Genomic DNA, 14,236 nt, shown 5'->3' with positions numbered 1-14,236 from the left:
AGACTGCAGCGTCCCTGATGTGACCCAGCGTCAAAAGCACGCTTTCCCTATCCAGGGTGTCTATTTCAGATGACAAGTGATCTGCCCACTTTTCAATAGCGCTACTCACCCATGCCGATGCCACGGCCGGCCTGAGCAGCGTACCCGTAGTGACTAATAGATTTCAAGGTAGTTTCCTGCTTACGATCGGCAGGATCTTTAAGTGCTGCCGTGTCCGGGGACGGCAGCGCCATCTTCTTGGACAAACGCGCCAGGGCTTTGTCCACCGTAGGGGAGAATTCCCACCGTAACCTATCCCCCGAGGGAAATGGATACGCTATAGAAATCCTCCTGGGAATCAGTATTCTCTTGTCAGGAGATTCCCAAGCTTTTTCAAAAAGAGCGTTCAGTTCATGAGAGGGAGGAAACGTTACCTCAGGTTTCTTTCCCTTAAACATACAGACCCTTGTCTCAGGAACAGCGGGGTCTTCTGTGATATGTAACACTTCTTTTATTGCCACAATCATGTACTGAATACTCTTAGCCACCTTCTGATGTAACTTGGCATCATTATAGTCGACACTGGAGTCGGAATCCGTGTCGGTATCTGTCTGCTATCTGGGTAAATTAACGTTTCTGGGACCCTGAGGGGGTCTGAGATTGTGACAAAACATCTCCCATGGATTGTCTCCATGCTTGGTTCTGAGCCTCAGATTTGTCCAACCTCTTGTGCAACAAAGCCACACTTGTATTTAAAACACTCCACATCTCTACCCAATCAGCAGTCGGCGGTGCAGACGGAGTCACTCCCTCATTCTGTTCAGCCCACACCAGCCTCCTCCTGGGAAGAGCATTCAGCCTCAGACATGTCGACACACACGTACCGACACCCACAAACACACTGGGCTATAGGGGACAGACCCACAGTAAGACCCTTCAGAGAGAGAGTTTGCCAGCTCACACCCAGCGCCTCACCGGTCTGAAAGAATTAAATAATGCCCCAGACCTATAAGCGCTTTTTTATAATAGTAACCAACACCAAATTGCTGTGCCCCCCCGTTTTTTGCACCCTGTTACTTGTGACAGCAGTGAAGGGCCAGGAGCAGCGTCTCTGCAGCAAGCTGTGGAGATAAAATGGCGCTGGCAGGGGTCTGTATACCAACTTGCCAGTCTCAGTTAGATGTTTTATTGCTGCCCAGGGCGCCCCCCCCCCCTGCGCCCTGCACCCATGTAGTGCCTTGTGTATGTGGGAGCAATGGCGCGCAGCGCGACCGCTGCGTGGTACCTCAAGGAAGAACTGAAGTCTTCTTGCTTCTGCTACTCACCCGGCTTCTTACTTCAGGCTCTGTGAGGGGGGTGACGGCGCGGCTCCTGGAACGAACAGCTAGGCTATACCAAGTGATCAGACCCTCTGGAGCTAATGGTGTCCAGTAGCCTAAGAAGCAGAGCCTTTGAACTCACAGAAGTAGGTCTGCTTCTCTCCCCTCAGTCCCACGAAGCAGGGAACCTGTTGCCAGCAGGTCTCCCTGAAAATAAAAAACCTAACAAAAGTATTTTTAGAGAAACTCTGTAGAGCTCCCCTAGTGTGTGACCAGTCTCCTCTGGGCACAGAATCTAACTGAGGTCTGGAGGAGGGGCATAGAGGGAGAAGCCAGTTCACGCTCATTAAAGTCTTAAAGTGCCCATGTCTCCTGCGGATCTCGTCTATACCCCATGGTCCTTTTGGAGTCCACAGCATCCTCTAGGACGAAGGAGAAACACAGGCGTATCCAGGCATTTGCAGGGTAGGTATCTGACGTCAATTCCGGGACCAAAAAGACTGAAGTGATCGCAAGGGTTGAGCGAGTCCAGAGCTACTCAGAAACTGCAAAAAACTTTTTCGTCCCGCTCTGCTGCACAGGCGTTCGCACACTTGCAAAGCGAAAATACACTCCCCCGTGGGCGGCGACTATGCATTTGTGCGGCTTTTAAAAGTAACTAGCAAGCGATCGACTCAGAATGAGGGCCCTTGTGCGGATGTTGCATGAAAAGGAAGCAATGGCAGTAAGTTACTACAGAGGACTGACTATTTTTACACACTACAGAATCCAGCAGACACGTTCTATAAGCTTGTGCGGTTTTGCAGCTGAACAATTGCGGGCCCTAGGCGTTTCCACTTTGCCGCATCATTACAGACAACTGGTGCAGATATAGCAGGGCATAAATTTAATAAACTGTCTTGTGGGAAAGTTGGTAACCTATGGCAGTGCCACGAGAAAGGTCACTGGTCTCTTCGCTACAAGTCGTTCTACTTCTAATGTGTGACTAATGAGATTGCATGGCTGCAAGCTTGCACTTATTGACAATGGGAGCAATCACAACGCGCAAACACGAACACTATTTAGAAGCCATGTCCACGTACTTACTGTATGGCCATGTAGTATTTTAATAATTCTATTAAAGACTTAAGAATGCCTACAAGATACGACGTCCACGTTAACAGCTGACAATAAGCTATAGAGGGATAGAAACACGAAAGATTAGTACATTTCTTCAAAATAATTTAGGCGACTTGACAAGTCAGGTAGACGAATAGATGATTTAAAGCTAGGTTATACTACTTGTACTTTACATGGGATACAAACATAATTTTGTCACTGTTGTATAGGTCACTGGTCTCATTACACTTAGAATATGGGAAAACAGCTTTGGGCGTGTCAAAAGGAGGACCTAGAAGAGTGTGACAAGGTTTAGAGATGAGCAGTCTATTAATTAGGGGAGAGGATGGCTATCATTATAAAGAGTGGCCAAACCGACCTGCTTCATATCAGAAGAACTGCACCTAACAAGATGAGCCGATTAATTGTTTTATTAGCATGTTAATATATCATCATACCCACATATGTAAATGAGTAAAAAGGGGGTCATTCCGAGTTGTTCGCTCGGTAAAAATCTTCGCATCGCAGCGATTTTCCGCTTAATGCGCAATGTCCGCACTGCGACTGCGCCAAGTAAATTTGCTATGCACTTAGGAACTTTACTCACGGCATTTTCATCGTTCTTGCGATCGTAATGTGATTGACAGGAAATGGGTGTTACTGGGCGGAAACAAGCCGTTTTATGGGCGTGGGAAAAAACGCTACCGTTTCCGGAAAAAACGCAGGAGTGTCCGGAGAAACGGGGGAGTGTCTGGGCTATCGCTGGGTGTGTTTGCGACGTCAAACCAGGAACGACAAGCAGTGAAATGATCGCAGATGCCGAGTAAGTCTGGAGCTACTCAGAAACTGCTACGAGGTGTGTAATCGCAATATTGCGAATACATCGTTCGCAATTTTAAGATGCTAAGATTCACTCCCAGTAGGCGGCGGCTTAGCATGAGCAAATCTGCTAAAATCCACTTGTGAGCGAACAACTCGGAATGACCCCCAAAGAGCGAACATTTCATACCTAACAATATGCATTCATTTTGACTGGATGAAAGCACGGGAAGGGTTCTCCACTGTAAGAGCAGGAATCCTGTAGAATGGTTTACCTATCATGGGGGTGACAGCCAGCTCATTACATTTTGAAGAATGGATACATTATTTACATTAATTATATGCCCAGCTACCATTATTAGAGTGCATTGTGGAGGTGGCTGATGCAGGATATGAAGAGAATATATTGGCAGCTGCGTTCCTCTGTATCAGCAATGCCAATCTACATAACAGGTTGGGGCTAAGGGATTTAGGTTGTGTGTATGTGGCTTAACCAAAGTCTAAATAAATCCAATGAGGTGGGAGGTTAAAAATCAATACATATAAAACCAATACATCAATCAGCTCCCTGTACACCAGGGATCCTCACCTCAGCTGAAAAACACAAATGTATTTTCAAACTTTAATCTCAATAAAATTCAGTTTATTGAATGGGAAAAAACAAAAGCAGACTTATTTTGAGCAAAGGAAAGATGCAACACACGGGCAACGTAACGCACTGTGAAGTGTGATGGTAATGGTGCCACAGATTTCAAATAAAAATGTATTTTTAACATTTTTGTGTGAACATGTTCCTCCCCTCTGGCCATACATTCCGGGCTCTTGTATGAACACTCTCCTCCCCTCTGGCCATACATTCCGGGCTCTTGTATGAACACGCTCCTCCCCTCTGGCCATACATTCCGGGCTCTTGTATGAACACGCTCCTCCCCTCTGGCCATACATTCCGGGCTCTTGTATGAACACGCTCCTCCCCTCTGGCCATACATTCCGGGCTCTTGTATGAACACGCTCCTCCCCTCTGGCCATACATTCCGGGCTCTTGTATGAACACGCTCCTCCCCTCTGGCCATACATTCCGGGCTCTTGTATGAACACGCTCCTCCCCTCTGGCCATACATTCCGGGCTCTTGTATGAACACGTTCCTCCCCTCTGGCCATACATTCCGGGCTCTTGTATGAACACGCTCCTCCCCTCTGGCCATACATTCCGGCTCTTGTATGAACACGCTCCTCCCCTCTTGCCATACATTCCGGGCTCTTGTATGAACACGTTCCTCCCCTCTGACCATACATTCCGGGCTCTTGTATGAACACGTTCCTCCCCTCTGACCATACATTCCAGGCTCTTGTATGAACATGTTCCTCCCCTCTTGCCATACATTCCGGCTCTTGTATGAACACGCTCCTCCCCTCTGGCCATACATTCCGGGCTCTTGTATGAACACGCTCCTCCCCTCTGGCCATACATTCCGGGCTCTTGTATGAACACGTTCCTCCCCTCTGACCATACATTCCAGGCTCTTGTATGAACACGTTCCTCCCCTCTTGCCATACATTCCGGCTCTTGTATGAACACGCTCCTCCCCTGTGGCCATACATTCCGGGCTCTTGTATGAACACGCTCCTCCCCTCTTGCCATACATTCCGGGCTCTTGTATGAACACGCTCCTCCCCTCTGGCCATACATTCCGGGCTCTTGTATGAACACGTTCCTCCCCTCTGGCCATACATTACGGGCTCTTGTATGAACACGCTCCTCCCCTCTGGCCATACATTCCGGGCTCTTGTATGAACACGCTCCTCCCCTCTGGCCATACATTCCGGGCTCTTGTATGAACACGCTCCTCCCCTCTGGCCATACATTCCGGGCTCTTGTATGAACACTCTCCTCCCCTCTGGCCATACATTCCGGCTCTTGTATGAACACGTTCCTCCCCTCTGGCCATACATTCCGGGCTCTTGTATGAACACGCTCCTCCCCTCTGGCCATACATTCCGGGCTCTTGTATGAACACGCTCCTCCCCTCTGGCCATACATTCCGGGCTCTTGTATGAACACGCTCCTCCCCTCTGGCCATACATTCCGGGCTCTTGTATGAACACGTTCCTCCCCTCTGGCCATACATTACGGGCTCTTGTATGAACACGCTCCTCCCCTCTGGCCATACATTCCGGGCTCTTGTATGAACACGCTCCTCCCCTCTGGCCATACATTCCGGGCTCTTGTATGAACACGCTCCTCCCCTCTGGCCATACATTCCGGGCTCTTGTATGAACACTCTCCTCCCCTCTGGCCATACATTCCGGCTCTTGTATGAACACGTTCCTCCCCTCTGGCCATACATTCCGGGCTCTTGTATGAACACGCTCCTCCCCTCTGGCCATACATTCCGGGCTCTTGTATGAACACGCTCCACCCCTCTGGCCATACATTCCGGGCTCTTGTATGAACACGCTCCTCCCCTCTGGCCATACATTCCGGGCTCTTGTATGAACACGTTCCTCCCCTATGGCCATACATTCCGGTCTCTTGTATGAACACGCTCCTCCCCTCTGGCCATACATTCCAGGCTCTTGTATGAACACGCTCCTCCCCTCTGGCCATACATTCCGGGCTCTTGTATGAACACGCTCCTCCCCTCTGGCCATACATTCCGGGCTCTTGTATTAACACGCTCCTCACCTCTGGCCATACATTCCGGGCTCTTGTATTAACACGCTCCTCCCCTCTGGCCATACATTCCGGGCTCTTGTATGAACAACGCTCCTCCCCTCTGGCCATACATTCCGGGCTCTTGTATGAATACGCTCCTCCCCTCTGGCCATACATTCCGGGCTCTTGTATGAATACGCTCCTCCCCTCTTGCCATACATTCCGGCTCTTGTATGAACACGCTCCTCCCCTCTGGCCATACATTCCGGGCTCTTGTATGAACACGCTCCTCCCCTCTGGCCATACATTCCGGGCTTTTGTATGAACATGTTCCTCCCCTCTGGCCATACATTCTGGGCTTTGCCCTTAACCCAGAGGTTCCCAAACTGTGTGCCGTGGCTCCCTGGGGTGCCTCGGGACACTTGCAGGGGTGCCCTGGGTTGGTGGTCCAGGACCAATTCAAATTATTCATGGTCAATATAATAGGCAAAACCAGTGCTGGTGGCTGCCAGTCATAAAATATGTGGCCAAACAGAAGCAAATCTTGTCCCTCACCACACAACTGACCCTAAGGATGACATATAAATGCGATCTACTTAATGTAATATTTATTTCTAATTTTCTCAATAAGACATTTTTGGCCTAGGGGTACCGTGAAAAAAATTCTGATATTCTAGGGCGCCGTGATTCAAAAAAGTTTGGAAACCACTGCCCTAACCAATATTCCGTACAGCTGCCAGCCACAGTTGCTGTACAGGATAAAGAGGCTCAGAATGGTTTCTCAGTGGTCGGGAAGCCGGTGGTCACAATACGGACACTGGCATCCCGCTATGGGAAATTCCAACATGGGGGGGGAGTATGTTCCTCCCGTCCCAGCAGCCTAACCCTGACCCACCCCCCGTTCAGGATGTCGGGATTCCGGTGTTGGCCTCTGTCCCTGTGGGGATTCCGACGTCAGCATTCTGACTGGGTGTTGGGATTCAAGCGTCAATATTCCGACTGTTGGGACTGCAGGGTCCCTGCCAATTACCATTTTAACCGCATCCCGGATAATGAGTAAAGGATGCCGGTGGATGGTAAGCGGTAACCCAGACATCGTCAGGCATTATTTTACGTGGGAGTGAGACTTTGTGTCAGCACAGAATGATCCAGAACAATCTAGATTGAGTAGTAGATGACATTTAGCAGAGGTTGGTCCAGGTTACACTGAATTTATCAATGCTGGCAGTAAGACAGCCAAAACACGCTCCATGGTAAGGGCAATATAAAAATGAAATAAAAAAAATAAAAAAGTACCTTATTTTCCACGCACTATTAACGGGTATGGGTCATTAGGTTGACAAAACATAGGTCGACCACTAATGGTCGACATACATTAGGTCGACATGAGGGGTTTTTTTAAAACTTTTTTTGGTGTAGTTTTCTTCGTAACGTGACGGGGAACCCCAATTATTGCACCGTGTTCGCTCGCCATACTTCGGGCAAGGTGCTTCGCTCCGCTACCGCTGCACTCCGGACAGGTTATTATTCCCAACCGTAGTCCACGTGGATCGTAAAGTATGAAAAAGTTTTTTTTTTAAAGTGTTTTTTTGGGGTTTTGTCAAACTTATGTCGACGAAACAGTGGTCGACCTAATGACCGTATACCCTATTAACTATCATAACTAAATAATAGAGTATATATTTGCAGGACAACCACCGGATACATTTTTGGATTTCTACTTTTAGTTTGCAATCACACTGTGGAAAAACAAATGTTTCTGCTGCTTTTGCCCGTATGAAGCGCCCCATACGTTTGTGACGAGTTCCTTTCTGCAATCTAAAAACACACAGTGTTTGCTGGATATTTTACAGTCATTTATTGTACATCAATAATCTGCAGGCAACGGAAACCTCGTCGATGAAAGAACAATGCAGTACTGCCCCCTATGCACATTCCATGGAATGAATGAATCTTCAAGATCGGTAAAAAGCAACAAATATACAGCTAATAAAAGTATACGAGACAGCCCACTGACAGCGCGACACGATGAGATGTATCACTTTACAGCGCTACATAGATTTATGAGCGTGGGATGAAGGAGGGGAAACAAGAGAGTAGCTCTTGGTATCACAAAATAAAAATATATGTTCATTGTTTTAATCATTCCAGCGAGAGTCTTTAAAACCAGATATGTCTGATCTATTTATTGCAAATAAAATGGACTTTACGAGAGTTTAAAGCACGGTTCTCTGCACACGACAGAAGGGACACAGCGGGTACACGTTGCTGCAGAGGGCTTAGGCTTCAATCTGTAGTTGTCGTAGGCGGCAGGGAGCGCACATTCAAAACGTGGACAATGGGACGGACGAATGTGACGCTGTCAGTATTTAGATACGGAGCCTTCCTTCTCAAGCAGCAGCTCTGCAAATCTCTGCTGCAGCTCCCGTTCTCTTTCCTCCTGGCGCTGGACGTCTTCTTTGAGAGACTACGAGACAATAAATAAAGTACGCATAACTTACAGACGCAATAAAAAATAAAAGAATCGCAAGCACAAAGATAATAATGTAGTGACTTTCGCAAATACAGGTCTGATAATTGTGCCTAAAAGTAAAACGGAATATTAACAGGTCACTAATAGTATCATTTGGGACATGTACTTCCGTCTGAGCATGCACCATGCAGCCCATTGTGTACCTCTATTCTCCTGGGGATGGCAATATCCTCGTGTTTCTTCAGCTCCTCAAATGTCCGCAGCTCCAGGTTGGCTTGCTCAAATTGATCCCATATCTCGTTCAGTTGTTTAATAAGTCCCATCGTCCGCGACTGATAGCCGCCCATCAGAATCTTCAGTTTTTTCTCCATCTTTGCCGCCCTTTTGGCCTCTGCGGTCATGTGACCCCTATTAATCTGCGGAGAGAATGAAATGGGATACATAAAGTATACAGGGAATGGCGTCATTTTAATGCCCAGCCTGAGAAGAAAGCTGCTCACTTGGAACATAGATAAAATGAGTCCTGGAGTGCATAATGTCTTCTCGTGGAGTGCTCCCTCTTTATACCACCCCTCACCTAGCGGACACGTATGTTCTCTTAAAGCGAATTCAAATGTTTTAATTCACCGCAGAACTTTAAGTGTATGTGCTAAATTGGCCATACACAGAAGGAACACAGTGGTTCTCATACATACCTGTTCAGGGGACTGAAAAATGTGACCGTTTAGGAGTTCTGAGAACCTAGGTTGCTCTAAACCAATGGTCAAAAAGACATCCTATATAAAACGACTGAATCATGAAGAAAGTACCTGGGGCTCTATAGTTGTTGTAGAACTACAAGTTCAAGCATATCACCTACAAGCTACTGAATCTATTGTCTGTGGTCTCCAAGTCTTGGCATACAGGTCCAGCTACACAGTACAGCCACCAAAAGGATATAAAGGATATCACCGTCCTTAATGTAACACAGTCTGTAGACCCACAACAAGACCACCACAGGCTGCACTCCGTTTTCCATGAGTATGTAGTCTATACCCAATAGCTCCCTATGGAAGTATACACACCTCAATATACAGCTGGTTTTATAGGATCCACTAGTTATATTATAGCAGTCATGCATATAGAATAAATAGTACAAAAAACACACAACCGTTGCTGGATTATCATCCTTAATAATACAATACATGTAATTGGCTCCTTACCCCAACCACACAGACATGGCGGCTGCAGTATTATTTTCTTTTTACCCGATTGTTCAGTAAGACACATGGACAGACATCTCTGCAGGAAACTTGGTTACTGCTAATATACAAATGTACTGGGTGAGAGCGGCCACCTCACTACACAAGTCTTACAACAGCGCCTCCACAATGTATGGACTCAGCCACCTCAGACGTGGGAGTGACCGTGCTTCAGTCGGCAGAAAATGCAAGGTAAAGCTTTTTTGGTTTCCAGAAAATGACATGTTTCAGCATAATATTCCCTCCTGGTGCACATCACAGAGGTCCATTCACAGCAGCGTTGCACAACTCTTGAGAGCGGAGAATAATGAATGAGGTTTGCTTGTTCTATGATATTTTAACGAGGGACTGTACCAACAATGATCAAGCAGGTATATGGAGCCAAATGAAATAAAAGGGCAAAAGTTCACGGCCGTACAAATTTGAATACTTAAAAAAGTACAGATGTAATCAGATTTACACAGGCTCAAGCAAAAGGCTTTCTGTAGCCACTAGATTGGGTTTCTCAGAAGACAGTCAGTTATTTTAGATAGGAACGGTTCCTGGAGAATCATTTTTTTTTACAGAAGGCCTGTATTCTGCACATAGCGGGGGAACCTTGGGACATGACTGACGTGCGGCTGTGCAACCTGCGCTGTACAAGGCAGAAGCGCCAATCACGGCTAGTATAGCCAAAGTGAACGTGGTTTATGATGATGATGATGATCTGTAAATCCAGGTGCTTGTGTAGATGCGGTCGCAATCTCAAAAAGGAGTACAACCCCGTGGCAGGGTTATTTTGCACAAAATACACCCAAATTTACTTCCAGGGCCGCATCAGTTCCAGTGTTAGAATATGGATACATCACAGATAGTCTCGCTTCTAATAAATGGATAAAAATCACAAAGGGTACAGAAAAAAAAGTGCAAGCTCTTCTGGCAAAGTAATGAGGGATAATGGAAAAGTGTTAAGCAACCAGGTTAATAAACAGCTGCCGGTCTTGTAACAGGCGCACCACTTCTCATTCTCGGAAATTGGGTCCTGCTTTGCTTTTTGTTTTTGCACCAAGTGTCTTAAGATTCTCAAAACTTTAACAATCATCGGTCATGCGTAAACAGATGCAGTACTCAGTCAGGAATGTGACTGCAGATAACAGCGTACTGTGCCAGCCCCGCTCTACTCACAAATTCAGAGCGACACAGAGGGGCAGATGTATTAACCTGGAGAAGGCATAAGGAAGTGATAAACCAGTGATATGTGCAAGGTGATAAAGGCACCAGCCAATCAGCTCCAATATGTAAATTAACAGTTAGGATCTGATTGGCTGCTGCCTTTATCATCTTGCACATATCACTGGTTTATCACTTCCTTATGCTTTCTTCCAGGTTAATACATCTGCCCCAGAATCACTGTGGGACGGGAATATCTTCCAGACTGCAAGTGCAGGAAGCCCGTTCTGCAGGCCTGGCTGCTCATCCTGGATTCCTCAATCTATTCTTATGTACACTGGAAACCTCGCCTGCTCTGTACACCGGCCCTGTGTGGTGCAGTTTACGTCCATTGCTCCAGACACCGCACAGAAAGATGCGGGAGACGAAATTGGCATCAAGTGTTCATTACTGTCCACAGCCAATGGGAGACGAGTCAATTTCCTCAGTCAGATACCGAAATAAATGGGTCTTTCATCCACACGCTTCCTGCTCCATCAAAGAGGATGGGGAAAGTTTCCCTGGTATGTTTGTTACAGCGCTGTTGCTTTTTAGGTCAGAATATAACCTGAAATCTCAAGCTACTAATTACAGCACGGTCTTACATAGATTGTTACAGGGATGAGTCATCTGAAAGTGGACAATATATAGAAAAGTGCCCAATGGCCGTCTGATACTCCCACAGTGACCGAGCAGTGAATATCATACACAGGGATACTGAGGAAATGCTGCACGGCTAGAGGATAAGCTCTTCAGGTTAGTATGCCGACCATAAATGGATACATCAGTGTCTCCGTAAGAGAGGAACACCTTCATCAAATGTAACCATGTATGGGTTCCAGACTCATTCTGTGGGGGTGGCAGGATCAGGGAACACGTGACAACACTCCTCAGATTCCGGCGATGAAGGCAATTTCACCTCATGTCAGATGATTTCTATGAGGATGCACAAACTTCACTGTCATTTGTGAAGCATGCGAGGGGCAGGTAGGTATCTGTAGGAAAAGACCCAGCCACGCAGTACGCCAGTTATTACATGGCTAGTTACGCAAACTGTAGAACTTGGTGATGTATCCTCTAATATGTATGGAGATGTCCTGCTCTAACACCAGCCCCACGCTGCACCCAGATAGCCCTCTCTCCAAAACAGCCAGCCCCACGCTGCACCCAGATAGCCCTCTCTCCAAAACAGCCAGCCCCACGCTGCACCCAGATAGCCCTCTCTCCAAAACAGCCAGCCCCACGCTGCACCCAGATAGCCCTCTCTCCAAAACAGCCAGCCCCACGCTGCACCCAGATAGCCCTCTCTCCAAAACAGCCAGCCCCACGCTGCACCCAGATAGCCCTCCTCAACAGCCAGCCCCACGCTGCACCCAGATAGCCCTCTCTCCAAAACAGCCAGCCCCACGCTGCACCCAGATAGCCCTCTCCAAAACAGCCAGCCCCACGCTGCACCCAGATAGCCCCCTCTCCAAAACAGCCAGCCCCACGCTGCACCCAGATAGCCCTCCTCAACAGCCAGCCCCACGCTGCACCCAGATAGCCCTCCTCAACAGCCAGCCCCACGCTGCACCCAGATAGCCCTCTCTCCAAAACAGCCAGCCACACGCTGCACCCAGATAGCCCTCCTCAACAGCCAGCCCCACGCTGCACCCAGATAGCCCTCTCTCCAAAACAGCCAGCCCCACGCTGCACCCAGATAGCCCTCCTCAACAGCCAGGCCCACGCTGCACCCAGATAGCCCTCTCTCCAAAACAGCCAGCCCCACGCTGCACCCAGATAGCCCTCCTCAACAGCCAGCCCCACTCTGCACCCAGATAGCCCTCTCTCCAAAACAGCCAGCCACACGCTGCACCCAGATAGCCCTCCTCAACAGCCAGCCCCACTCTGCACCCAGATATCCCTCTCCAAAACAGCCAGCCCCACGCTGCACCCAGATAGCCCTCTCCAAAACAGCCAGCCACACGCTGCACCCAGATAGCCCTCTCTCCAAAACAGCCAGCCCCACGCTGCACCCAGATAGCCCTCTCCAAAACAGCCAGCCACACGCTGCACCCAGATAGCCCTCTCTCCAAAACAGCCAGCCCCACGCTGCATCCAGATAGCCCTCTCTCCAAAACAGCCAGCCCCACGCTGCACCCAGATAGCCCTCTCTCCAAAACAGCCAGCCCCACGCTGCACCCAGATAGCCCTCCTCAACAGCCAGCCCCACGCTGCACCCAGATAGCCCTCTCCAAAACAGCCAGCCCCACGCTGCACCCAGATAGCCCTCTCTCCAAAACAGCCAGCCCCACGCTGCACCCAGATAGCCCTCCTCAACAGCCAGCCCCACTCTGCACCCAGATAGCCCTCTCCAAAACAGCCAGCCACACGCCGCACCCAGATAGCCCTCTCCAAAACAGCCAGCCCCACGCTGCACCCAGATAGCCCTCTCCAAAACAGCCAGCCCCACCCTGCACCCAGATAGCCCTCTCCAAAACAGCCAGCCACACGCTGCACCCAGATAGCCCTCTCTCCAAAACAGCCAGCCCCACGCTGCACCCAGATAGCCCTCTCTCAACAGGCAGCCCCACACTGCATCCAGATAGCCCTCTCTTAACAGCCAGCCCCACACTGCATCCAGATAGCCCTCCTCAACAGCCAGTCCCATGCTACTCCCAGACAGCCCTATCTCCACAGCCAGCCCCACGCTGCATCCAGACAGCTCTCTCAACAACCAGCCCCACGCTGCACCCAGATAGCCCTCCTCCTCAACAGCCAGCCCCACGCTGCACCCAGATAGCCCTCTCTCCAAAACAGCCAGCCCCACGCTGCACCCAGATAGCCCTCTCTCCAAAACAGCCAGCCCCACGCTGCACCCAGATAGCCCTCTCTCCAAAACAGCCAGCCCCACGCTGCACCCAGATAGCCCTCCTCAACAGCCAGCCCCACGCTGCACCCAGATAGCCCTCTCTCCAAAACAGCCAGCCCCACGCTGCACCCAGATAGCCCTCTCCAAAACAGCCAGCCCCACGCTGCACCCAGATAGCCCCCTCTCCAAAACAGCCAGCCACACGCTGCACCCAGATAGCCCTCCTCAACAGCCAGCCCCACGCTGCACCCAGATAGCCCTCTCCAAAACAGCCAGCCCCACGCTGCACCCAGATAGCCCTCAACAGCCAGCCCCACGCTGCACCCAGATAGCCCCCTCTCCAAAACAGCCAGCCACACGCTGCACCCAGATAGCCCTCCTCAACAGCCAGCCCCACGCTGCACCCAGATAGCCCTCTCTCCAAAACAGCCAGCCCCACGCTGCACCCAGATAGCCCTCCTCAACAGCCAGCCCCACGCTGCACCCAGATAGCCCTCTCTCCAAAACAGCCAGCCCCACGCTGCACCCAGATAGCCCTCCTCAACAGCCAGCCCCACTCTGCACCCAGATAGCCCTCTCCAAAACAGCCAGCCCCACGCTGCACCCAGATAG

The 14,236-nt window shown here is 49.5% G+C and overlaps 1 protein-coding gene across 1 annotated transcript in view; it reads right to left on the bottom strand.

Moving 5' to 3' along the window:
* Positions 1-7,714: 7,714 nt before the first annotated feature.
* The window catches only part of CDC5L (cell division cycle 5 like), a 143,577-nt gene continuing 137,055 nt past the window's right edge, over positions 7,715-14,236 (bottom strand). The window contains exons 15-16 of the mRNA XM_063915206.1: positions 8,548-8,760; positions 7,715-8,338 (exon numbers count right to left, since the gene is read on the bottom strand). Of these exons, the coding sequence (XP_063771276.1) occupies positions 8,234-8,338; positions 8,548-8,760 (318 nt within the window). The 3' untranslated portion in view covers positions 7,715-8,233. The remainder of the gene's footprint in view (positions 8,339-8,547; positions 8,761-14,236) is intronic.

This window comes from Pseudophryne corroboree, chromosome 4 (genome assembly GCF_028390025.1).
Source record: "Pseudophryne corroboree isolate aPseCor3 chromosome 4, aPseCor3.hap2, whole genome shotgun sequence".
NCBI lineage: Eukaryota > Metazoa > Chordata > Amphibia > Anura > Myobatrachidae > Pseudophryne > Pseudophryne corroboree.
This window is presented reverse-complemented; position numbering and strand designations above follow the sequence as displayed.